General features: G+C 43.9%; 1 protein-coding gene across 4 annotated transcripts in view; it reads left to right on the top strand.

The window, feature by feature from the left end:
* Nucleotides 1-26,757, top strand: part of CCDC85A (coiled-coil domain containing 85A) — a 94,501-nt gene that overhangs the window by 51,344 nt on the left and 16,400 nt on the right. For 3 of the 4 annotated variants that reach the window (XM_058834959.1, XM_058834956.1, XM_058834960.1), the window contains exon 4: nt 26,327-26,403. The exons of the other annotated variant lie outside the window; for it this stretch is intronic. In XM_058834959.1, coding sequence (XP_058690942.1) covers nt 26,327-26,403 — 77 coding nt within the window. The remainder of the gene's footprint in view (nt 1-26,326; nt 26,404-26,757) is intronic. 4 annotated transcript variants of the gene reach the window in all.

Here is a 26,757-nt window from a genome sequence, read left to right as displayed (position 1 = left end):
CTCTTTATCACAACCATCCTTACACCATCTCTTTACCCCTTGTCTCTGCCACTCTGCTGGTGGTTTGGTAGATAAAATAGATTTAATTACAGTCAAAAATGCCTGCTGAGGGTGGGAATGGGGAAGGACTATGTCAAGAAGAATAATTCCATTCTGTGGACAAATCTCTCTTCTCTGACCTGTTTTCTCTCTTGGAAATTCTGTTTCCCTTGTGCTTCCCTACACATCTTAAGAAACTTCATTGCTAAAGAATTTTATGATCCATAATCCAGTTTTTTGGCCTTCATTTTTAAGTAAATATCAGCGTTCCTCAGACTCGGAGCTGCTCACAACCCCTCTATCCATTACAGACACCAAGCCCTGCAGTGCAACAATCCAGGGAATAGTCTGTTTGGTAAAAATCAATCATCATATTCTTTCAACATCTCCCTGTTTTGTTATCTGTCATCTTGGATCCATCAGAATGATCCATGTTTGGGTTTTCATCCCTAAATCTGGCCAGGCTGTCTGACAAACAACTGTGGCTATGAGTTTCCTTAAAGGGCTCTTGGCACTCAGACTTCACCCCTGGAAAAATTGTGAAAAATGAATGAATGCTGTAGGAGACATGGGCTTGTTTTCAAGGACTAAGCTTTGTGCTCCTGGTAGTCATAGAAGAGTGCTTTCAAATTATTGATGTCTGGAATGTGAAGTCATCAAACTTGTGCTATGGAAAAAATCTTTTTGTATTGGAGAAATGTACCTGGGGTCAAAAATATGTTTGTCTTCCTCGGCAGCCAGAGCTCTGTGGGTTCTTTGTAGCTCTCTGAAATGATCCTCATGTGGCTGGGCTGGTGCTGTGTGCTCCTGCCTGGGCAGGACAGAACAAACCTGCCCAAACTGAGCCCTGTTTGCTGTTCCTCTGGAAGAGGCTTCCCACATCTCCTAGAGGTGATGCCTTATCATTCCAGGTGCTCAAGGCATGAACTTCCAGCACTTCTCAGCCTTGGCTTTGCTTTCAGTGGTAAAACACATTTTACTGATTTCTTTTGCAAATGCTCATTCGGTTTCTCTTCTGTCTCCATGGTGTGCTCCTCCCTTTCTTGTCTACAGAAATAATAAACCTTTCTATTATTATGAGTAAAGGGGAAAATTAGCATCACTCTGAACCTCACTGTAAGTTTAAAATCCCTTATGGGTGCAGTCAGAAGAGACCCCACAGTTTGTAACCATCCTTGAGACAGGAACTCATGGTCACTCTAGCAAAGTCCTGATGGATGATGATCAAGCTTCTCTTTTTCAGGAAGTGTGAGATGTGACAGATCAAACACTTGGCAGGCTGGGCATCATTTTTATGTCAGAGAGATGCTGCGTGCTTCAGTGCTGCTACAGTGTCTCTTCCCTGGATATTTAGCAAACAAAAATAGTTCCTCAGGATAGGAAAAATGGTGAAACCGTTTTCAAGAACAAAATGTGCATCAAAAATGCTAAGTTTTGGAATATAATTAATTAGTAGAATTCAAACTTCTAAAAAGCTGAGTATTGTCAGCGAGGAACAAGAGATGATCTTGAAACAGGATAAAACTCTGGGACAGAAAACACTGAATGATTCATAGCCTAGTTTAGATGCCTTTAAAAGCAGGGAAAGGAAATTGACTGTTCCTAAAGCCACAGGTATCATTCCAGCTTCTGGTTCTGGAAATTCAGATTACTTGAGCTTTGTGATCTTGATTAAATCTTGACAAAGTTCTCTCTCTCTTTCTGATACACTTGCAGAAGCTTTATCCTCGTGTCCCAGGGCAGAATTTGGATTTGATGCCTCCCTGGGGATATATTGCACTTGGTATTACATGCCCACTTTGCACTGCATGCCTCAATTTAGCTTTTTACTGGTTAAAAGGCAAAAAAATGGCAAAAAAAAAAAAATGGAGAAGGAATGAATGTCTTACACTGGAAATCCAGAACAAATTTGAACCAGCTCTGTGAGTGTGTGAAGTTGTAGTCCCTCTGTACCTGCTGTGGTGGAAGGTTTGGTTTTAATCCAGAGGGAACAGAAATTAAACTCTTATACATGAATGAAACAAAAGTTTGCCTGACTAATGATAAGGCAATTTGTTTAATGGTGTGGTTTGTTTCTTATTTTTTGAATATTCTTTTCCTTAGAGAAAGCAAACTGAAGTCCTTCCCCCCCAACTGCAGGTGGGCAGTATCAGCAGGAACAAGAAGTCTCTGAAGGACAGGAGGACAGGAAAAAGGACACTGTATAGTTTCTAGGCAGTATTCCTTACACTTAATGCAATGAGTGCTTAAAACAATAAGCAGGTTTGGTGTCAAGTTTTGGAGATGTTGTAGCAGAGCCAAGAAAAGGGGAGAAAGGCAGGAAGCACGGGGATGTGCTGAGGGTGTTTTTGTCCGGTAGAACACATAAATAGTAACTGTTTGAAAGGGAAAATAGAGGTTGCAGAACAGCAGAGCTCTGAATTCCTGGCAGGGTTGCTCTGAGTTGTGCTGAGTGTGCAGGCCCTGGGAGTTCTGTGCTGGAGTGGGAGAGGAGCGCTCTGCTCACCAGTCCCATCCTCCCATGGAGGAGCCGGCTGCGGGTTCCTGGGGAGAGACACCCATCCCACAAAACAGCAGCTGCTGCTGCAGCCTCCTGTGCCACAGCCTGAGCTGAGCTGCAGTGATGCTCTGCATGTGCCACAGCCTGAGCTGAGCTGCAGTGATGCTCTGCATGTGCCACAGCCTGAGCTGAGCTGCAGTGATGCTCTGCATGTGCCACAGCCTGAGCTGAGCTGCAGTGATGCTCTGCATGTGCCACAGCCTGAGCTGAGCTGCAGTGATGCTCTGCATGTCTGTCAGCAGTGATACGTCCCAGGAACTGCCCGGGAATATGTTCAGTGCAAGCAGTCTCGCTGCTGACACTATTTTTACTTGCCTAGGCAGCATCTTGATGAAATCAAGGGAGACTGAATATGTTTAAAGTTTTGAAGATGAAAGGAAATAATAATGATGCTTTTCTTGAGGCCAGTTCTTTTCTCAGCCATTTCTTCACTTCTTTCCTCAGTAAGAGGGGGGGTCTGACTGCAGGAGCTGGTTTAATCTGATTTAGTAACAGCTGGAATACAAAGATTTTTTATTTAGCTGTTTATGCACCTTAATGCATCTTGTTCCTTTCACTTTCTTTCTTTTTTCTCCCTAAAAGAGTTTTAACAAATGCAAAGAGGCTGTAATGAGAAGGGAAGAAAATGACTCCTGACCATAGAGCTGTGGAAATGAAGTTCCTCCTTTCTTTTTCCTTCTCTCTTACTGGAGAGGGACCTTGTGAACGTGATTCTGTGCAAGCATCCCCCTGCAGCCACAGGGAATGGGAAATGGTTTGTGTGGGTGTTCCAAATCACCAGATAAAAGTGTAAAAATGGAATGATGAGATGCCAAATCCTTAACTAATTTAAGGTGGCATAATGCAAAGGGCTTCTGACCGATGGAGAGCTGGGCTCTGTTTTCAGATCTTCAGGGCATTTCATACATGATATCAAATAAGGACAGCTCTTCTGAAAGCTGCAAAGATTGGGATAGTGGCCACAAAAGTGATGCAGAAGTTTTTCTTTTCCATCTTCCTTCCATATCCTGACTTTGCTACTTAATAAAATACCTGGTAAGCTCAGGCAGTATATTTTATACAATTCATGATATGGATTTGGCTAAAGCTGTGCTCTACACAGTGGATCTGGCTACCAGGTGCAGCAGAGCTTCAAAAATGAGATGAATTAAACTGTGGAGGGAGTTTTCTGGGTCTGACCATTCAGCTTTGGAGCTCCAAGTGAAGGAATTCAAGCTCCATACCATACTTTGTGGGTTCTTTTATTTAGAAGTAAACAGCTCAGCTGGGATCTCTTAGCCTGATGTGAAATTCCAGCTTGATGGTTTTCTGATAAATAGTCTGTCTCCTGGCCTTTGCTGAAGCTCTAGGAAGAAATGCAAGCTGCATGTTAAGCTGCAAGCAGAATAAGCTGTATTTCACTTTTACAGGGATTTTACCAGCAGTTATCTTTATTGTGCTCAGACATTAACCCCACTAATTTTCCCTTTTGTTCTTTAAAGGCTTAAAACTAAAGCTTATCAAAAGACAACAGATTTTTCAATATTTCCTGGGAAGAAGAAGGAAAAGTCTCATGAAGAGACATCAGTTAAAACAGGATATCCATCATTTTCCATCCGGTGGGCTGGGAGCTTTGCTTCTGTTTGAGCCTCTCTGAGCTGCAGCTTGGACTCTGGAGGGGTCTGGGTGGGCAGAGCAGTTCTGTGTTAACGTCAAACAGCTGAGGGTGTGATGCACATGGGGTTAAACACCCGTGATTTACAAGAGGATCTGGATTGCTCTGCATTTGATTTGCACCTGGAAATATGTCTAACAGGTACGTGGGCTTGTACAAACCCTGACCGTGAGGTGGTCCTTCCTCTGAGTTTGGAATAATTTCATTTAAAGAAAGGAAGGAAATCCCTTCATATCTGTGCAGACAAGATCCCCTTTCCTCGAATTTCATCTCTGTGCATTTTGCTCTTCACTGAGTGCAGGAGCAGGTCCCCCAGCCCTGTTCCCTGGGCTCTTGCTGAACCAGTGAAAGAGCAGCCAGGGAAATAAATACCTGCAAGTTCATCCAGAAAGAGAAAGTGCTTTTTGTTGTCAACAGAGTATTGGAGTATTGACCTTGCAGATGAGTGGGAGCTGCTGGTCCCCTGCTGCCGGCTGCTCCTGCTCTTGTTTCCTGTGGGCTTCAGTGAGAAGCACTGGCATTTCAGCTGGGGAGGAATCCTGCTCCTCACCTGGAGTGTGCCACCAGAAACCCAGGTATTTATAGCACATGCACCCCTGTGGAAAGCACTGCTGTTGTATTTGGGACACTTTAATTCTATATTTAACTCTGTTGCCTCCAGTGAGAGCCCTCACATTCTGCCTGTTAATTTTCCTTAGCTGGCTCTCAGCTCACGCCACGTGTCACTTCTTTCTGCCTCTAGACAACTACTGCCATATGTCTGTAGGTTCCAAAACAAGGAGAATGAAAGAACTTTCAGGCAAGTGATGAGATTAAATTGACACAGTGCAGGACTGGAGCTGAAAATGTTAGACTGCTGCTATGCCTTCTCAAATTCCCTTTTACCAGCTAAGAAAATCTGGCTTTAAAAAAATGGTTTGGACATGAAAAGAGAGTGACATTTAAAAGTGAACAAAGGGAGCATCCACAGAATTCACAAGCAAGGTGTGAGTGAGATCAGGAAGAAAACCCCAGTTAAAGCAGTGGTTGACCAGAGGTTCTCCTCAGAGGAGGTCTCAAGTATTTGTCCTCCTGTCAATTTTTTAGCAAAAGATTCAAATGTCTCTGGGAGTAAAACCACACTCTGGATGGTGTTTGCTTTAGAAGTGAGTCATGCTTGGGAAAACAAACTTACTCAAGATGCATCCCACAGCAAAACAAACTTATTTGAGATCAACTTACTTGAATATTATAAATTAGTCCCATTCCAAATATGACTTCCAATTCCAGTTCTAGAATTTGATATCAATTAACCTAAATACAACCTGAATACAAATGTATGTGTTTTGTATAAGCTTCATTGTTAATAATAAGTGAAGCTCTGGTCATCTCCTCCTTGGGGACAGAAAAAGAATTAATTGGTGAGGGATAACTGGAAAAGACTTTAATCTCTGAGGAGAAGCAGGGGAAAAAGTGAAAATATGTAAACAATGAGTAACTGCAAAAGACAGATTGAGGCTTTATTTTACTTCTAGAAGATGTTTGGGGATGCTCTGTGAAATGCACTAGCAGGAAATTCAAAAGCAATGAAATATTGTTTGAACATATAAATAAAATGTGATACTTAGAAGCTATTCATGATAGAAAAAAAGACTGAAATGTGGCTATTAGGAACTCATGAGTGATGGAGCAGCTCAGTGTGCCAACTCCTGTGCGCTGCAACATCAGCTTGAATTGACCATTTAAAATCTGTCTTTACCCTTTTATACTGAAGCTTCATTTCACTCTCAAATCCTACCCCAGCAATTGTAATTTTTAAGTAGATCAGGCACAGAGCTGTGCTTGTTTGGAGGGGATCCCTCTGTGCAGAACCTGCCTGTGTTCACGGTGTAGCTACAGGTTGTGTGCGTGGTTTGACTTGCAGTGGTGTGAGCTCACCCTGAGCACGCTGGCATTTTAAACACTGTGCCTTATTTTAGCACAGAGGATGGTTATAATTAAGGGAATTTGCAAGTAGAAATATGTTTGGGCTAGATGTGCAGACATAACAGCACACATATTGCATTCTAAAGATATGCACATAGCTCTCTGTGAAAATGTGGCTGAGCAGTCAGGGAAGAGGTTGAGTAGAAATAAAATATGAAACATTTCATACACACTGGTGGAGGAGCCCTCCACCTGTGCCTGTGGATGACAGCAAAGTCATTCCTTCCTTAAATGCACCAGGATCAGGAGGAAAGAGACCACAGGACCGTAAAGGAAGATGTGAAATATCTTATATAGATATACATAGATGTACAATAGATATAATAGATGTACAATCCCATCTATTCTTACACTCACTCGTCTTCCACTCCCCTGCCTGCTTACCAGCCTTAATTTACCTAAGTGAATAGATTGAAATGAAAAATTAAATTAAAAGGGACCAAATAAACAATTTTGCCTTGCAGCTTCCTGCAGGGTGTGGATTTTTAAATTCTGAAGGAATTTAAATTCTTGACTAGAAGCAGGTGAAAGGTTGGTGTTTCATCTGTCATTTTGCTGGAAGTGTAATAAACCCCAGGTAACAGGCAAGGATGTTATTGCTCTCAGGTTGATAAAGTCTGCATGGGAAGTGCTGCTCAATTCTTTTAAATTACACAACTGCCGAATTATAAACAAACTCTGTGGAACACAAGGAGTTGTTATGAATTTTCTCTCTTTCATTTTGCCACGCTCAATATCCTGCCTTTTATTAAACCACCTAAGGGATGGACAGTGAGAATGGAGAAATCTCTTGCTGTTCCCAGGAGCCTCCTCCACCTCTCAGTTATTGGACTCCTCATTTTTACTGAAATGCTGTCTGTCATGTAGAAATGGTGTCGTGCTGCCAGACACACACACACACACACACCTGCAGGGAGGTGAGGTTCCACCTCCCCAGTGGCAGGGGATGTGCAGAGTGTGACCCCTTTGGTGTCTTCTGAGGGATATGAAAACCATCTCAGAAACACTGGAAACTTTCCTGCTTTGTGCCTCTTTCTCATGGATGTGGGATAAATCCCATCTTGAGACCTCACCGCGGAGCGAAGCTCTGGAACGGATTCTAGGTCACGGGGGTTTTTGTAATTTTATTTTATTTTACTTCTTAAGATACAAATTTAGAAACTCATTAAAGCTTTGTCCTTATGGATTAGACATACTTAAAACAACGGCAGGATTTTCTCCGAAGGATACAATGGAATTTGTTGACAAGATTAAGGACAGGCGAACGGTGTCACCCGAAGCCCACAGGAGTTACTGAGCAGTTCACTGATGAAAGATTTGGATCTGGCCTTCAAAATTTTGGAGGTGGAAAGAAAGAAAAAAAAAATAAAAAAATAAAAGGCATCTTATTTTCCTTCTTGGATGAGGAATAATTCATTGCTACTTCCTAATAGAAACCATGGGCATTGATTTTCCATGGATTTATGTGTGGTGATTTACAAGACTGTATTTTACAAATGGTTTCTTTTGGCAGATGTAAGCAGTCTCCTGCTGCACTGGCTGAACAGCTGCCATTAAGCAAATGGTTGTCATTAGCAGGTATTTTTTTAAGCTTCATTTTGTTTAAACATTTTTTTAAAATCCAAATATCTGTAGAATTGCGAAATGGGAGAAAAAAATCCATATCTAGCTCAGATTGCTGAGAAATCTTTGGGAAAATTGGTTTATAAAGCATCTTAAAAAGATGGACACAGCTGTACAGTGTTGACTGTGTTATTCTAAATATAATTCTAAATCCTATTAATTCTAAATACAATTTCATGAAAAGGAAGCTCAGGGAGAAATATAAATGCATGGGATAAACGGGTTTCTTAAATACACAGACATTGCACATGGAACTTACCTGCCCTGAATTTTTAATTCACTCAGATCTCTCTTCAGCAGTTTCTTTTTAGAGCAACACCTTAGCCAAGGGAATGTGAAAATTCTAATCTCAAAGTTCTATTTCTGGAGGTTTCTAACTCCACGTTGAACAATTTGTTTTGAGGGGAGAGCTGCTGTGGGAGGTCTCTGGTGTCCTGGCAGGGGAGCTGCAATTTGCCTTGTGGGATTTGCACCCAAATACCTGAATCAGAAAAAGCCTCTCTGCATTTTAAGAGCCCCTGATTTAGCTGATACCTTTGTAGGAGTTATTTTAGGAACAATTGTTTATTAGAGTCTGTTACTCTTTGCCTTGAGGACAAGGAAGTCCTGTTGGTTCCATGGAAATTGCAGCTGCTGATTTCAGCTCTTAGAAGTGCTGACAGGGATTTTTGGGTTTTGGGTTGTCTCCTTGGGTGTTTCTAAACCTCTGGGTGCTGAGGAATGTGTGCTAGCATCATGGAGATACTTCTGAAATAAACTGGGATTTATTGAGGATATTGGGTTCCACAGCTAAACCTTTGTTCCTTTGATGCCAGCTCTGAATGTGTGTTCAGCTACTGTTCTAGACTCTTATGAAAATAAAAATTACTTCCTGCAAGTGCTTTACCACACTTTCAGTTAAAGGTTTTATATGTCTGTGATGCTATTTTCACGACACATAGTTTATTTAAGGTACCTATTAATATCTTCTTAAATATTCATGCAATTTTAATTTTACCTGCTGCTGCCACAAGACAGAGATACTTCTGTGAGAAATGTTGTACTGTCGTGTCTTATACTTCAGGGCAAGGTTAAGACTCAGTCATTCTGCATTATATCAGCATTTAAGAAATCATGGATCTCAATTAACTCTCTCTCTCTTGCTCCTTTTGGTTTTCACACCTGTTATAGCTTTGATGTGAAATACCTGCAAACTGCAGAATTTCGCTTGATGTAAACTTGTAGAGTTTTTTGAGTAGTTTCAGTTTCTCTAGGCTTATTTTGTTTCAGTGATGTTTTGCATCTCTATACAATTAAGAGTTTTGAAAAGTCTTGAGTTTCCATTTGACTCTTCTGAAATCAAGGGAGATTTTTCTTTATGGCTTTAATGGGAACCAAGCTGGCACTTTGAAAATCAGACCCATAACTTAATGTACAACAAATCACTATCAGCATTTACAGTGTCTGTAAACAGCATTTACACCACAAATACCCCCATTAAGATAATCCTTACAGAAGTGGGAGGGTTACTGGAAGCCAAGTCTGGGCTGTCCAGGTTTGGCTGGATGCAGAGGGCTCCTTCCTAGGGAATTTATCCTGGTGGTGTGGTCACTGTATATTGCATTTGAGGCAATTTGTGCTGGGTGGGTTGGCTCTGGAGGAGGAAAGAGCCCTGGAGAGCTCCTGTGATTTACCAGCCTCAGCCCAAGAGCAGCTCTCATGTTTGCTGATGCCAGTGACAACGTGTGTCCTGTCCCTTCTGCCAGGCTCTTCTGCTTCTTGACTCAAGCCAGAGTTTCTTTCATGGTGCCTGGAGCAATTCTTAATGCAGCAGTCATGTGAAAATGCTAATAAGTGTACCTAGATAAATGTAGGAGTGGAAATCAGATTGTTGTGCTTTCCCTGGGCTGACGTGGGAGGAACCACAGAGAGCAGCAGTGGCTGTGCTGCAGCAGGGCTGCCCTGTGCCATTCTCTGTGCCAGTGAATTCCCTCCTCAGCCTTCTCTCTATCCAGAGAACCCCAGGCAGTGCAGCAAAGAGCACAGTTTGGATCTGGCACCCTGAGTTCCACTCAGATCCTGCTCAAGGTGTCTAAATCTGTTTCAAAGCCACCTTGAGCCCAGAGGTGCCTGTGGGTGCAGAGCCACCGTGATGGGCATTTTATGTCTCTCTTCAGAACCCTCTTTCTGTTCCAAGGGTGGGAGACCAGAGCTGTGCTCTGCTGAGCTCCTGTTTGCCAGAGGCTCAGGGGCTGTGGGCAAGGCTGTTTGCAGATTGTTCCACACTTTGTGGCAGCTGTGACCAAATTCCCCACTGCCAGCACGTCCAGGATGGTGTTGGGGCAGCATCCATCGTATCAGGCACTGATTTCACAGATCCTGTAACATAAAGCAGCTTTAATGTGTTGGCTTTTTATTTTTCTAAAAGAGAAACTAGAAAGCTTTTATAATTTTCTGACACACGAGCCAGAGAGAGAATAAAGAATACAAAGCTTTTCCTGCATTTTTAGGAAAAAATTGCTTCCCTTCACACCTGCTTGCATTGATTAATTCAAGTAAATAATCAAAATTTCAGTCATCCCCTGCATAATAATCATCTTATCCATACAGCTTCCCTTTGTGGCTCTTTAGGATGGGAACCTTGCTTGAACTGGTTTATTAGGAAAAATATATGTCATGGTCATTCATATCATAATGTTCATTACATTGGTGACACAATCAGAATCAGAAGCCTTTAAAAGAAAATGCCATGAGTACTCACTTCCCCTGGAGCTAAATGAGTGAGTGAATAATCTCTGAAATGAACTGAGTAATTAGACATTTCCTTTCTGGAGATGGGACAGACTCCAGGAATAAATATGGGCAATTCCCATTTTGAAAGGAGCATTTGGAAGGGTTACAATTTGCTCCTGTAACAAAACAGGCCAGTTAGGAATAAAAATGTGGGGGACAATTGCTGAAAATCCCCGTGGAAAGAAGCAGCCCTTGAATCCCTGGCTGGCTGCAAAGGGGATGCAGAACAACAGTCAAAATGCCACAAGTAGCAGTGACAGATCAGACAAACAACAGGAGTGACAATCCACCTTATGGCCAAGGACAGCCCCTTCTCATGCTGGATTAATTAACATTCAAGATGTTTCTGTGGGAATTCTAACCCCTTGAAAAAGGCCCTAAATGACGCCCTTGACAATGGACTTTTGCACTCCTTTCAAACTTGTCCCCTCACCTTTCTTTGCAACAGGCTCTAACTTCATTGGAATGTTATTTTTTGAGGGGGTTTTCATTATTTTAAAAAGTTGTTTTGCTTAAATAAATCTTAATGTTAAATCTTCTTTCATATGGCCTCGACCTGGCTGTTTTTCAAAGCATATTTCTCTTCTTTGGGTCCTCCAGCTGCAAAAATATACAATGTGAATGTGTGCCCCAGGGTCAAAGTGATGCTTCTGAGTGTGAAATTTAACAATGTGCATATTTATCCAGCTGATAAACATGTCAGATGTAAGAGATGTGTTTGACAAGGAGAGAGGAGCAACATTTTGAGGACCTGGAGGCAGATGTCCACTCTCACTGCTGTCTGTGGGCTTTCAGGTGTTTTTGTTGGCACATCTCTAAGTGTTCACAGTAATAGTTCATGTTCATGGGTGATATGAAGATGTAAGGAAGTTAATTACTTATTTATTAATTCCCAGTCTCAGAAATTATCAGGCAAAGAGAGTAATGAGAATGTGGTAAAATCTGAAGAGAATTTCAATAAACCCAGACTAAAAACTGCAAAAGGACTTGGGAGTTTGCTAATTGATTGTCTTCATGGAGAGAGAAATCATGTTTAAAATTGTCCATGCATCATTTGTTCTAATGTAATAACCAAAACTATATAAAAGTAATTTTATTGGGGAGCAAAAAGTAATTAACCTGTCCTGTTACAATGAAACAGATTTTTTTCTAGAGAGAATTCTGCTGAGGACAGCAATCCTACCTTTGATTATGTGCTATGGCATTATGAAAAGTGCAATTCAGTCATATTCATCTTTCGTTCAACAGATTTTCAATTTAGAGAGGTGTGAGCTAACTGAGCTTAAACTTGGTATGAGGCTCCTCAAAGGTGACATTAGAAATAAACATTATTTTTCTGCAGTGCTTTCACAGAGGAGCTTCAACACATGAATGGCAGATGGGAAATAATCTCACAGTCAAGAAATAATACTTGTAAAACTTGGGTGTTCTGAGTAACAACATCCTTAATTTCTCTTCTGCTTGATTAACTTTTGTATTGTGGTTCCCAGGGCCAGGAGGAATTAATTATAGTGAGAAGTTGATTCATTCCCTGTGCTCTGGGAGACAGCTCTGGGTGAGGAGGGTTTAAGGCCTCTCGAAGTCTGGAGCAGCAGGTGAGAGGCAATTCCTGGTGAGAAATGGGAAGTGCACAGTGAGCAGGTAAAGGTTGGTGTTTGGGGCTGACTTCCAGCAGGATGAACAGACACACCAGCCCAGAATATCAGTCCCAGGCTGCTGGGGAGGGAAGGGGATTGTCCTGGGAGAGCTGCCCCAGCAGCTGTGGGAAGCTCACAGTGTTTACAGCAGGGTAAAGCTGTAAACACTCTTTACAGGGACCGGTTTCAGTCCCTGCTCTGGGGATTTCACTTGGCTGATACGGAAACCCCTGGAGCTTGGTGCCCCCAGGTTACAGCAGCACTGGCACAGAGAGCAGGGGATGCAGCTGAACCCGTGCCCAGCTGGAAGCAAATGTGTCCATATACACACAAAATGCAAATATCCACACTATATCAATATCCTACTCTGCACCTCCCTCAGGCCAGGAGTCACAGAGCAGGGCTCTCACCCCTGTGCTGCGTTCAGAGCATCGGCTGCTGCTCACGCGCTCTCCTGCTGCTCCCACATCCCCACATCCATCACCTCCAAAGCTTTCTGAGCCATTTCACTGCCCTGTGCAAAGGGAAATGTTCGTGGCACTGCACCCAGCCAGGCTGGGCAAGGCAGCGCTCACACAGATACACATCAGCGAGGGCAAGTGGAATTTAAACTGCCTTTTCATTTGTGCTGAGATGTGAACTGGGAATTATGAACCGGCACCATTTAATGAAATGCGCTGCCCTTAATAGACTGGGAGGGGGTGCTTAACATGTAGGGCAAAGTAAGTGCTGGGTCTGATTGGATTAGTGGCAAATTTAATCTAGTGGATGACACTGCTGATTCAACAGTCTACTTCTTTTCTAGGATCAAAGTGACTTTGGCTCGACATGTGATCTGCTCAGTACCCTAAATGAACTGTAGGCTGGATGAGTTGGATTGGGTGTTTAAACGGGGAAAGGAATTTAATTTGAGAAGTTGCGATGTACAGAATGGGAAATTATCTTTTTACAGCATGGGAAAGCTTTTTTGTGATGTAAAATTTCCTCAGATATGCTTACCAGGCAGCAAATAATAACTCACAAAGATGTTTCCCCAGAATATATCAGCACTTACTACAGAATTTGTGAAAACTTGTGGTTTCCAAGCCTGAATCCAAAGGACAAATATCCTTTTTCCTGTAATGAGGTTTATCTGACTCAGCAGATTTGATTGAATATCCTTACAACAAGAAGATGAAAGACTATGTAAATAGGTTAAGCATGGGCTGAATTTTAGTGGGAAAAGCCTCTTGAGGCTTCAGAAGCACTTTAAAAATTGATACTCAAGTCACAAGTGTCCTGCATTAGTCCTAGGTCAGTGTGTTAAATATTGAAGAGTGAAGTGTCTCTGATTAAAGATTAGGAAAACCGATTTGGATCTTGAAGTAATTTGTGTCTATGATGGGATGTCCTGTTCCCAGGAAATCCCTGTGACACAGGGAGGGTCTGGACACCTGGGAATTCTGAACTGAGGCAGTTGCATGGGAAGAGCTTTCAACAAAAAACCATTTTCAATTAATTTTCATGTATTTCCTTTGCTGTTCTGAAGTGTTCTCTGTTGCTCCAAGTCAGAGTGTTCTGTGGTTCTGTGAAGGAAATTGGTTTGGTGGCCCCAGCAGGGGATGTTATCTGGGCTTTGGCAAGAACCAGGAGAACAAAGTAGGAATTGACATGACACAGTGAACAATTACACTGAAACAAAATTGGCCACTGCCAACATTTACCGTGTCCAGTGGCAAATGCTTGATGCTCAGGGGATTGCAGACTTTGGATGTAATGGATGGCAAGAAAAAAACCACTTCTTTACAAGGAATTCTTTACTGCCACACAAGAAACATTGTGTTTGTGTTAAGAATGAGGCAGTAAAGATGTTTTTCTGAAAATAAGATTGCTGATTCTTGCTCACTTCCTCTGATTTTACTTTCCCAAACAGGTCTGCATTCCTCTGACTTCCACAAGAGGAGATTTGTCTCGCTTGTTAGTTCAAACTGAGGTCAAATTTCCTTTCTTTGACTCTGCCACCCTGTTTTTCCCTTCCAAAAGCTTCCAATCCAGGTGTGAGTCTATCCATTAATCTGTCTCTTACTAAAAGTTCCAGTCCTTTAGAGATCTGACCCTTTAATCTCATATTCTAAGACAGAGCAGTAACTTGTGTGTTCATGTTTAACTCAAGGAGAAGGATTTTTATCAAAGTATAAAATGTCCTCAGTAAGGACAGTAATCAGCAAGCAAATCTGGAAGTTGCCACAAGGCTTGATGGCTTTTAAATAAAGCTCCTGATGTTCAGGTGGAAATGATGGCTCATTAAAATGTTGGCCAGGCAGCTCTCAGTCCTTTTAGGGTTTCCACCAAAAAGGGCTGCCAAAGTCATCCACCTGGGTGAGCCTGGTTTGGTGCTGTTGTTGCTTTTTCTCTGATGATGGGAAGCATCCCTTGGAGTGAGTGTTCCTGGGAGTGTGGGTATAACCCTTGTAGAGTCCTTGGGTCACTGATTAAAGGCAGGATTTGAGTAAAAGCAGGAAAAAGCCATGGCTTTCTAACCCCTCCTCACCCCATGTGTTCTGCACTGGGATCGCTTCTCTTGCTGTCCTGCCCAGTGTAAATTGTCCCTGGGTGCTGACAGTGGAGCCAGGCCCTGAGCAGCACAGAGCAAATGCTCTCAGCAGAACTCAGCCAGCTGTGTCAGCTGCCTCTGCAAGCGTTCCCTTACCAAAAAGTGAAAATGAAACCTGGCAATATTGTCTTTGAGCAAACAGCTGTGGGAGCAGGAGGAGACTGAGGTGGGAAAACTCTCTACTGCTTCCTGCGATATGGGCTGGAGATGTGTTAAATGCCTTTTCTGCCTTCTGCCTATTTGTAACAGTGGGACAAAAAAAGTTCCAACCAAACCAAACCCCAAGCCAACCCCAAGCTCAGCACAGCAAATGGAGCAGTTCCCATTACTTCTCACTCCACTCAGTCACAGTTTGGCTGGTGAGGAATGGTGGGACTTGCCCCTGCTGGAAGAGTTCGGTTCCCACCAGAAGTGGGACCTGAGTGCCCAAGAAAGGATTATTTCAGCTGTCCCAGAAATTCCCTTTCCCTTGGGAAGAGCAGGCTGGGTAGGAAGTGTGGAGCTCTCAGTGGCTGCTCTGCCAGAGGAGCTGCTGCCACCGTTGTTTTTCAGGGAACCTCCTTGAAATGTGTTTATGCTACAGGAAGAGCAAGCCTATAATTTTCCTGAGCTGCTGGCACTTTTCCAGGAAGGCACTGCTCTGTGTCAACTCTTTCTGGGGTCGGTGTGCTGTAATCACTGCTCCAGGAAGAACAGCAGGAAAGGAGATTCCTTTCAGTCTCCAATTCCGTGTTCTGTTATTCTGTTACTTCTCTAGGACTGGAAGCTTCTGTGAGGTTTGGAGCTGGGGGCAGTTTTCTGTACCCTTGGTGAGGCCAGGATTGCTTGGAAACACTGGGAAACACTGAGGGGCTGCTGGGGGTCATCTTCTGTGCAAGATTTAGGGAGGTTTTTTACAACTGTAGCAGGACAAATCTCAGTGCCATGGAAGCAATTCCAGCCTCGTGTAGAGCAGTGGATGCAGGAAACACTGTGGGATGTTCTGTGGTTTTCCAGCTGGGGCAGATGGGTTTCCTTCTTGTGCTCAGTGTGCTGTAAACAAAGTGACAGAGGGTAATTGATACAGGTTTTCTCCTGCTCTTTCCGTAGGTGACCATGAGGAATGGCAGGAAATAGTGCACATGGATTGGAACTGGTTGTTAGACTCACAAAAGCCATGAAATATATCACCCTCCTGCAATAATTTATTGCTACAGATCTTATGTTCGTGTCCTAAGTCACACAAAAAAAACCTCATTCATAAATTTAATTTTGATCCAATTGTTTCTGCCAAGATTTCCTTTACAGGAAAAAGCCCAAAAACTTCTTTTGACCATATCCACTTCCAGCAGCGAAAAGGAAACCAGGCATTCCTGGAATTATTATCAAAATTCCTTTGTCTCTGCAGGGCAGGAAGCCAGACTGCTTTGTTTTAATAGCATTTTTCTAGCCTTAAACCTCTGAGGCTGTCTATATATCTCAATTTTCTCCAGAAATTTTGGGATGCTGTCTGCATTTTGCTCCAGCAGCTGCCCTGACAGCTCATTTATACACTGCTTTTACCTCCCTTGCCCACAGCAGTGCAGAATCTGAGCTGATCCCTCTGTAATAAAGCAGTAGGCAGGCTTTGCTTGTGTCTCTAACACGACTTGCTGTGGTCACACATATGTAATATAATGGGATTTATAATCCACCCCCCCCAACTGTTTTACTGGGAGTTTCCCTGCAGTTTGTAGTTACAGTCACATCTGTATTTTATGCCCAGAACCCTGGGAATAATTCTTTTTGTCTTCATTCTAAAAAAAATCTCAGGAGATTCAGTTCTACTTTGCAGCTGCTGGTAGGGAAAAATGATGGTTTTTTTTAGTTTTCTAGAATTTATTCTATTTCACAACATTACTATATTTTAGTTTCATCAGTAGTATTAATCAGAGATGATAAATGGGACTGTACCACCTGCCTGGGAAATGCTCTCGTGTCTCTTGTAGCTTTTTACCTGCTGATGGGGCAAATTCTTCCTCCTTGTATAAAAGAAGCTTTCAGAGAGGCCAGAATGAAATCCTGGTAATTTGAGGGCAGGTAATTCATGGGAAGACCCTTCCCTCACGTGCACATGTCCACACAAACACATGCACTTGATTTTTGAGTCTGACTCATCTCTCAGCCTGTGTTGTGTGGTTCAGGAGGGGCAAGAAGGGGCCCTGGCGAGCTCCTCGTGCCGGGGGCAGAGGATTAGTCACGGATTGCTCCGCGTAAACCTCAGCGAGAAGGACACAACCGCTTCCAGCAGCCCTTGGAACCAAAAGCCTGCACGATTATTTGTATGTTTGGGGAGAGGAAATGCGTAAATTGCTTTCCCATTAGCGAAGTAACCAGGAAATAAACAGAGGAGACCTTGTTTAAAACGTTTGTTTTGTTCTGATGAGGAAGATAAGCAGCTGGGAGAGCTCTCAAGTTGGACTGCTCTCCCTGAGTCATCCCAGCTGTGTCTGGATGTCAACACAGCACTACAGCCCTGCAAATGGATGCAGATGATTTAGAACCCTGAGGAATTATTGCAACTGCCAATTTGCCATTTTCAGGTTCTAGAACACTTCCTGCATTTGGCTGATTTTATCCCTGTTGGATGAAATGGTGCTCAGAACATAAAAGGAGAAGGTGCTGGGGCAGCCAACAGCAGTGGCACCAATTCCTGTGTTTGAGGCACAGCTCGAGGGGCACGTGGATCTGGGAATGGCTGTGCTGGGTGGATGGCTTGGATGGACACACTTCCACGAGGATGGACAGACCATTCCATGCAAGGCAATTAAAATCCTTTAGTTAGGGCTGCACAGAGAGATATTTGAGTCTTGGAAGCACAGTAAAGTGAAAGCACTTCCTCAACCTCTTTGGTCAGGAAGATGCTCACAACATTTAAAGCCCAAGGATCAGCTTCACTAACACTGAGGAGCAGTTCCCTCAGTGGAGGAGCTGCCACATCTGCTGTGCTGGGATCTGCAGGATCTCTGGAGAAGTCTCAGGTGCAGCCCAGGGAATGGACAGCTGCTGTGGAATGTGCTGACTTGGGAAAGCTCAGCTGGTTTTGCTACAAAGACATTGCAAATCCACAACCAGCAGCAAAGGAGAGGACAAGGGGCTCCATTTGCCATGTCTGGGGGTAAATCACTATAAATCATTAATTCAGCAGCTTTATAGCAGGTAAATGTGCTTAGCACAGCTCTCAGTAATACGTGCTGAGCTTGTTACATGTGTTGAGATTACTTTTAAATTATGAGTGTTTTAATCAGCATCGTATTAACCCAACAGGGGTATACATTGATTGCAGTGAAATAAGGCTGAAAAGGCACTGAGAAACCAGCAAGATGTTCATGTGGAGCATTTGGCTTCCCCTGAAAAGGAACAAACCATAGGAGTATTTGTCCTCCTGACAAAACACAGGCTCCTATGGTTTATGCTTCTCACAAGTGTTGCTCTGCATCAGTCCATGATGAGGGTTTGTATCTGTGCACCTTCACAAAATAAAGCACAGTCTGATTAGTTCCCAGACCCAGCTGAAACAGTGTAGGATGCAGCCACAGAAATCTCAGCAAGGCAGGGGAATGTGGGTTTAGGATAGACAGAATCTCACCATGTGGATAAAAGGTGCCTAAACCCCATCCCTGGGAGAGCTTGGAAGCCTAGAAGTGTAACATGGCAGGGTTTGGGTCCCCTCTGCCCTGGCTGCTGGGAGTCTCTCTGGAATAATCCCATAATCCCAGCATCATATCAGGAGCACAGAGATACTGATCAGACATGCAGATCTTCAGAAATGAGGGAAATAATGAGCTGAAGCTGGGGCAGGATCCTCTGTTGGGTGATGTCTGCTCTGCTCTGGCACAGGAATCTTTCTGCCCCTAAAGTCAGGATGTTTGGGCTATCAGGAACATGCAGGAGACATCTGCAGAGTTTTCCTAAGTGCTGAAGTAGTTGAGTGATGATTTCAAGGACACTTAGACTGGTTCCTGATCTCTGAGGTCCCTCTTGGGGCTTTGCATGGATGCTCCAGCTGGGGAGGGAGCAGCCCAGGAGATGTGAGTCCCTAGAGAGCGACATGCTTGCACTGATAGATTTTAAATACCTTGGCATTTGAATATTTCTTGTCATTATCCCTTCCCCAATCATTCCAAAAGAGTCTTACAGAGGAGATGGAGACTGTACCAACAGCCTTTTCCTCTGCTATTGTGTAGCTGCCAGCTGAAATGGATAGAGCTAATTTTTCCTTGGAATGAGGTTCTGGGCTGAGATTGCTGGTGCAGTAATTTTACAAAATGCTCATCTTTCCTGCTTTAAACGTGCCCAGCTCAGGAGGGACAGGCAGGCATTACTGTACCATGGCTCCTTAATGGGCTCTGGAAGCAACAGGGTGGTTTCAGTCCCCAGGACATATTTAATCTTGTAACATCTTTTACTGCATTTAATAGCCTGTCCTACATCTTAATCACTCAGTGTAGAGAGATTAATCCAAAACCCCCTTTTGTTCTGATAATTTTAAATCTCCACTGAGTTTGCCCAGGTTGGCCTGGCTTCCTCTGGCAGTTCCCCAGCTTCTGCCCTTGCCTGCTCATGGCAGTGCTCCCCGTGGCTCCTCCTAGAGATGGATAATTGTGCACATCCTGATGCTTTTTCCCTTAGTGGTTTTGTAGTTTTTCCTGCTGTGTTTACAGGAGGCTTTGGATGCTGTGTGCACACCACAGCTCACACAGGACGCTCCTGTTGCAGGGAATGAAGCACCAGCAGGACCAGAAGTGAGACAAGGAGCTGGAAACAGCCTGAGAGAGTGGCCCTGCTGCTTCTCCATCCAAATTTACCCAGAAATAAACCCAGAATATAAAGCCAGCAGAAGGACAGTTGGTTTCACTCGCACAGGGAGGAGGAAGAGCTGTGGGTTGGCTGTTCCCCCACATATTCACGTGGCTTTGGATCTTTGTTGTGAGTTTTGGCATCTCTTTTGTAGTTGTAGCAAGAAAACGTTCAATGGTTCAGTGGCCTCAGTAATGTGAGAGTTTCTATTTCTGCACTCTCAGGAACATGGTTTGAATTTGGGATTGAGTCACACAAACAGTAACCCATAAAAGAGGAGTTTACAGGTTGGATAACTGCCTCCTAACGAGGCACTAGATGAGCATAAAAATGATTGAGAGGTTTGGTCTGATTCAGAATTCCTGGAGATGTAGTTTTCAAGCTTGGCCCAAGCTGCAGTTTGCCAGGTGGAAGCCAATGTATTATTAACTTGAAATTGCTGTACCAATAGTAAAATTCTCACCTAAACTAACTTTTCTAAATCATGTCTTTTCAACATCTGATGATTGGAGCCTGTGAAATATAATTTATTGTGCTAAGAAAAGTGGCTGTGAGCATCTGTGGGGGTTTGTGGGGATTGTGAGTGACCCTTGGTGCATGTATTTGATGTCTCAGTGAGTCTGACCCTCTGGTTTTTGCACAAATATCGCTGTTGCTAAGAAGATTTATTTTTCATTTCATTAGTTTTCATTTATAGTATTTTTTCATTTTGTCCTGTAAATGTTTATTCAACAGAGCAGAGCTGGGAGAAGCTGGAGGTGGCTCTGTGGATTCAGTGGTTTCTCAGTGGCCACAGGTTTGCAGTTCCATGTGACCAGGAGGCACCGGTGTAAAATTGAGATTCCTGTGTGAAATCAGGGGGAAAGCTGGAAAAGCCGAGCCTGAGAATAGCCTGGCTTAGGGAAGGAGGGAGCTGAGGGCACTGGGTTGGAGAGAGGAATGAGTGCTTCATCTCTCCCTTCCTTCCCTAAGCAAAGCTGCCCTCAGCTAATGCCCTTTCCAGCCTTCCATTTGATTCCATGCAGGATCCTGCTGGACATCCATCCCCCTTTCCTTCTGCTGTGTTTCCAGTCCAGAGGCTGTGCCTGCTCTTGGGGACGCTCCTGATGAGCCCAGTGGCATGGGGACAAACCCCAGTGGTTGAGTAAATGGAACCAATAAAGATTTTACCGATCATAAACCACAGCCAGTCAATACTGAACAAGCTGACAGCCAGCAGGAAAGGCTTCAGCAACAGCATAATGGCTTTGATTTTCTCTGTTTCCATCAATAACGTGCCAAATGCATTTAGCACAGGCAGAAGGGGAGCTAACGGGGTATCAAACAGGCCAGCAAGGAAAGTCTTGCTGTTGTCACCTCTAGCACCAAAAAACCCCAAACAAAGCAAGGTTAGTGTTTCAGCAGCCCATTAGTGTGACAGTGTTATCCAGCTGTTAGCAAGAGCCTTACCTCAACTGACATCTGAGATCATTTTTAGGTGCTCCTATAGTTGAATCCTTTCCTTTCCATGCAAGGTTTTTAAACCTTTTTTTTTTTCCTTTTTTTTTTATCTTATTTTTTTCCCAGATGAATTCAACTGGAAATTTTGTTGCACCTAAAGCTAAACGTGCAACAAAACCTCCAGCCTAAATCAGTAATGTTCTTAAGTGGAAGCCAACAATACATTTCTAGCAAGTTGTGTCACAGGCAGCATTTGGGTGACCTGGGGTATTGGTGACCTCAGGAAGAAGGAAAACCTTGGGAGAGCCTCAGCACAGGGATGTGTGTGCACAGTCAGCCCAGACCTGCTCACTAAACTGCCTGATCCACAGCGGTACCAAATCCAGGCAAATAAAACACCTTGGAATCTGAGTCAGACCCCACCACTGAATTGTTAAAGGCATGGCAAGGGCTGCCTTCGGATAAGGAGAGTATGCTTTCTGCTAATAAATAGTTAATCTGGGACTAAAAGCTGCTGCACCTGAGATAACACACCATTTTGGTGTGAAATCTGAATAAAATTCTCTGATTACAGAGATAAGGTAATTAGCACCTGTCTGTGTGTAATGTGTGCTGAAAAGGGGAAACACGGCACACGATGCCTGAGAAGTGTCAGGGCTGCCACTGCATCCTGGATGTTTGAACCAGCATGTGCCAGCTTTTCCCTTTGCTGGGATTCAGTTTTGACACACTTGGTGAATTAGCTCAGCTTAGTTAATTATATTTTTAATTACTGGGAGAAGTCAAGAATTGCTGGATCCATGATCACGAGGAATCTGAGCTTGGGGCGGGAGAATTTCAGACAAGAGCAAGACTGAGAAATGCAAACCTGTCTTGGTGCCACGGTGCTCACTGTCCCAAAACCTCCTCAGAATATGTGCCTTTGTCATAAATAGCTCCTCAACATTGTGGTGAGCTTAATAAAATCCTGCCTTGGGCAGCTGTCTTTCTTTCTACATGATAGCACTAATCCCAGCATCGCTGCGTTGCGGGGGAATTCGGCTGCACTCTAATAAGAAGTTGTCCAGCACTTCTTCAGTAAGAGATGTTATGTAAGATGTGCTGCCCTAATAGAAAATCACAGGAGACAGGGCTAAAAATGACCTTGAGAGGTCCTCTGGTCCTGCCCTGGGGAGGTGGACGCTGAAAGTGCCAGCACTGAGTGCAGGGGGTGTAAATTGCAGAGAGTAAATCCAACAGTGCCGTTTTATTTTTTTTATATCCAAACAAGGTAGCTGAAAGGGGATGGATTGCAGTGATAGCATGTCTCAGTCATGAATATTAATATTGAGGGAATGAAATCAGATGACTAGGAATTCTAGGACAGGGAGATGGTTTGCATGTTATGGAATCTGCTCTGCACTGAATCAGTTAGCAGAGAAACCTGTTCCTAAATGTGTGGAGCTGCCAGGTAGTCACAGGAGGGTTCAGAGTACCCCTTGCACAACCTTGGTTTTCATTTCCCATTTACTGAAAGATTATTTACTTGTCACTGCAGCCTGCTGGGTGTGGATTTGAATGACCAAAATCTGATTTGATATGCAGTTACTAAATTCCTGCCAGCACAGTGCAGGAATCTCAAAGGTCTTTTCCAACCTAGTTAATTCTGTGATTCTGGAAGAGCACCATAACAAATGGGGTTTGTCAAATTTGGATATACCTGAACCAAACTCTTGCTGCCACACATCCAACTGTGTGGCAAACCCTACACCAAACCTGCTGAGTTCCTTGCCTGGGTAAATTGCTGGCAGTTTCCCTCATTTATACCCTCAGTGTTTAAAAATATGGGATTCTGCAAACCTCCTTTAGGAACAGGAATACCAAAGCAGGAAGAGTTGCTGGTAACAGAATCCAGGTGAATTTTACATTATCACAAAATGATGTTTTTCCATTATCTGGCCAGAGGCTGCCTCAGAGCAGCCTTCTGTCCAGCTCTTGGGTCTCCCATTTTGTCTTTCCCTCAAATACTCCTGTTGGATAAAATCTCTTCCACCTGCTGTATTGGGCTTGTTACTCCAACTCCTATGAACAAGTAGAAAAGTGGGTTGAACCTCTGGGTTTTTGCCTTCTGTGGGGCTCTCATCCCTTTTCCAGGGATCTGAAAAGTGTGAAGAGGATCTCAGACTTCAAGATGTTCTCCAATGCAGTCCCACATCTGCCTGTGAGTTGTGAGCCTCCAAAAACAAAACCAAAACAAACAAAAAACCAAAAAAAAAAAAAAAACCCACACCAAAAAACCCAAACCCAGAAAGAAAAAAGAGAATATCAGAATTTAACATGGCATCCTCACCCATTCTAAAACAGCAGAGGATAATCTGGCTTAAAGGATATTATGAATTCCTTGCTTGAGTGAGACCAGGCACAGTCATATTAAAATGGATAAAGCCAATGCACAAATATGCCTTTGGCAGCAACATAAGTGTCTGATAAAGTTTGACATAACCCCAAAATATCTCCTTGCTTCAAGAGTGTGGATGTCAAAAGAAAAAGAGATCAGCTACGTAAATATTGACGTTCTCTTACAGCATGTTAGAGTGACAGATGTGGAGAGAGGGTGAATTGTCACAGAATTTCCCTAAGAGCAAGATATTTCTGTTTCTCTGATAGTTCAGAAAATAGTTTTATTTCAGCCCTGGAATGAAGCACCGCATGTTGATCACGTTCTCAATAAGAGCACAGGAAGCTCATTTGGTGGTAACCCATTCCTGAGAATGGGAATTTTTCCAAATTGTTACACCCTTAGCAATGCCTCAGAAAGGAAGATGGGAAGGAGTGGAAATCATGTAACCAAGAGGCTGAAACTGGCAGTAAGGACTGTCCTGTTTGCATGGGTTGTTCCCGAGCAGAAGAGATGGAGATCTTCTCATAAACATTTTTAGGTTCACCTTTTGTTTGGTTGGGTTTTTTTAAAGTTTGGTGACAGTGTTTCACTTAATGAATTTCAATTTCTCTGTCTCCTATGTCCTTGACTGACTTTTCTGCTCATTTTTTCTCTAAGCTCATAATATTCCAGCATAAATATATTAACAGATCCTGAAATATATATATGTCTAGTCTATGTGTCAAGAAGACTCACATACATTAGGATTTGCTTGCTCAAGCCTTTGGTAGATGACCTAATTTTCCCTTTTAATCAGAGTACAAGAAGAGAATTAAATAACAGTTTCACGCTTTAGAAGGGTTAAGAGGCACAGAGATTCCAGAACAAATCCTCAGCTGGTGGGAACCAGCTTCGGGAAGTTGAGAACTGAGGCAGAGTTGTGTCATTTGAAGCAGCAGAACTCTCTGCTCTGGACTCCCAACAGACAAGTGAAGGAATAAAACTCAGAGGTAGACATGTGTTGTCTGAGGAGAAAATGAATGCTCAGCCAGGAAATCACAGAAGGCCTGGAGCTGAAGGGAATCCAGAGCAGAGCTCACATGGAGGGAACTGGTGGGCACGGCTGGGAAGTTGGGCTTGAGCATGCAGTCCAAACCCACGCTGGCACAGCAGAGAACTTGTAACCAGGGAATTCAGAGCTGGCCAGTGCCAGAGGGAGCAGCCCCTGGGAGCAGATGGGTGCTCAGGAATCATCTCAGGTTGAAAACAACAGAGGGAAGGCTTGGGGTGTGCTGGGAGCCGTGATGGTGAGGAGCTCACAGCTCCTCCCAGGAGTGCCTGTGCTGGGAAGGAGCTGATTTGGTGGGAGGGCCCCTGTCATAGGGAGTTAATTGAATGAGCTGTTCATCTCCTAAGTGCTCATCTGAGCCGGGCTCAGCGGCTCTCCAGAGATGCACCCATCACTAACTATGAAAATCCTCACGCAGCAGAGCGCGCAGAACCTCACATTACCTCTTCCTCTTTTATTGCACAAGGCTATTTTTAATCCAGTGCCTGGCTGGGTATTAATCATCTTTGACAAATTACTGTGTGTTGTCTTCATGTTGTGTAAATTCCCATGCATATTTTAACCTATTGCAGGCTTGTAAGAGCAGTAAGTGACACCTTTTTCTCCTTATTTTACGGGCAGGCTGCAGTAGAGATGAGATATCAGAGGAAATTAATGTCTAAATTCATCTGTCAATTGAAACCAGCGAACAATTGCCTTGTCAATGCAGCTTTACAGGGCTCTATCAGCCATCAGAGCTGCCCCAATACCCGTGGATTCCATACCATCAATCATCAATTTTGCTAATTACATGGCGGTGTGAGTACAAATGTGTGATGGGGATCGACATCTCAGAGGAAGTTCAGTGGATCACTGAGTCAGGAACGAGTCCATGCAGAATTCCACCTACATACAAGGAGGTGCAAGAATCACAGCAGCTTTTGTGCACTTTTTTTCTTACACTTGAGTGTTGCATTCCTAGACACGTCTCTCTCTTAGGTCCAGGACTTTAAGAGCAGCAATTCAGTGTGACCCAAGAGATGTGTGATGGTAAAAGCTCATGGGTGCTTTTAGTGCTGGATCAGGGATCTCCTCTTCTGTCGAGTCCTTGGGAGCAGCCTGGGAGTGACTCACGCTCTTCACAAAGCACCAAAGGTTGCCCTTGTGGAGCTCTGTGAGTGCCTGGTGAGCAGAGCAAGCAGGGTTTGCTCTTTGTGTGGTTCTGGGGGCAGAGCAGGGCAGTGGGAGCGTGTCCCTGGTGTGTGGGGCAGAGGAAACGGGGCCGTGAGCTGCGCTGTGCCCCGGCTGGCACTGCCTCCCAGGCCCTGGGGACACACAGCTGCTGCCCAGCCCAGCCCCAGCCGTGGGGCTGGAGCCCAGGGGCCACCGTGAGTGCCCCAGAGCCCTGGGACTGTGCGAGGGACCCCTCTGACCCCGGCTGCCCGCACGGCACCGTCTGCTCTCCCTGGGCTCTCAGGGCTGACCCGCGGGGAAAGGCATCGCCCGTCAGGAGCGTTTCCAATGGGGCGTGGGTTGGAAGAACTCAAGCTGTGTTGTCTTTCTGTGACATCCCTTGGGTCTGACGAGGGACCACCTTAGGGTGCAGCGGCTCAGAATCACAAGCAACAAGGAATTGATGGATTGCAGGATCAGTGTTGTTTGCTGTGCTCTGGGAGGAGCAGAGTGGGATGTTCCGTGGATATTTGAGAGAGGCAATCTGCTGTGAGTACAAGTGAGAATGTGGCGCAGGCTCTGGCACTGGTAAACACAAGCAGATCTCTGTGGATAATACGAGTTTTTTTCTGTTTGATTTTTTAGAATCAACCTTGTCCTATGTTAGGCAGCTGGAGGCCAGAGTAAGACAGCTGGAGGAGGAAAATCGCATGCTGCCCCAGGTGGGTGACAGCCCCGCGGGAGTGCCCGGGCTGCAGAGGGACCAGCAGCCCCTTCCTGCCTGGCAACACTCAGATAACCAAAGGCTCTCACATCTGTTTGCTCATCTTGCTGTGTTTCAGGAGGGGATTCATTTAAGGCTGGGACAATGCTTTCATTAATTTTTTTTCCTTTGCAGGCTTTGATACTTTGTTAAGAAAAATTTCCTGGAAGCCGCTACTTCTAATTAATTAATTAATTAATTAACGGGTTGGGAATCACAGTGACCTGACCCTTTGCATTCTGGTTTTATTCCAAGAGGTTCTTGTTAAAATATTGACTACTTTTTAGAGTTAACCAAAATATTTTGCTCTAAA

The sequence above is a fragment of the Poecile atricapillus genome, chromosome 3 (assembly GCF_030490865.1).
Source record: "Poecile atricapillus isolate bPoeAtr1 chromosome 3, bPoeAtr1.hap1, whole genome shotgun sequence".
NCBI lineage: Eukaryota > Metazoa > Chordata > Aves > Passeriformes > Paridae > Poecile > Poecile atricapillus.
Note: the sequence above shows the minus strand (reverse complement) of the source record. Positions and strands in the feature narration are given on the sequence as shown.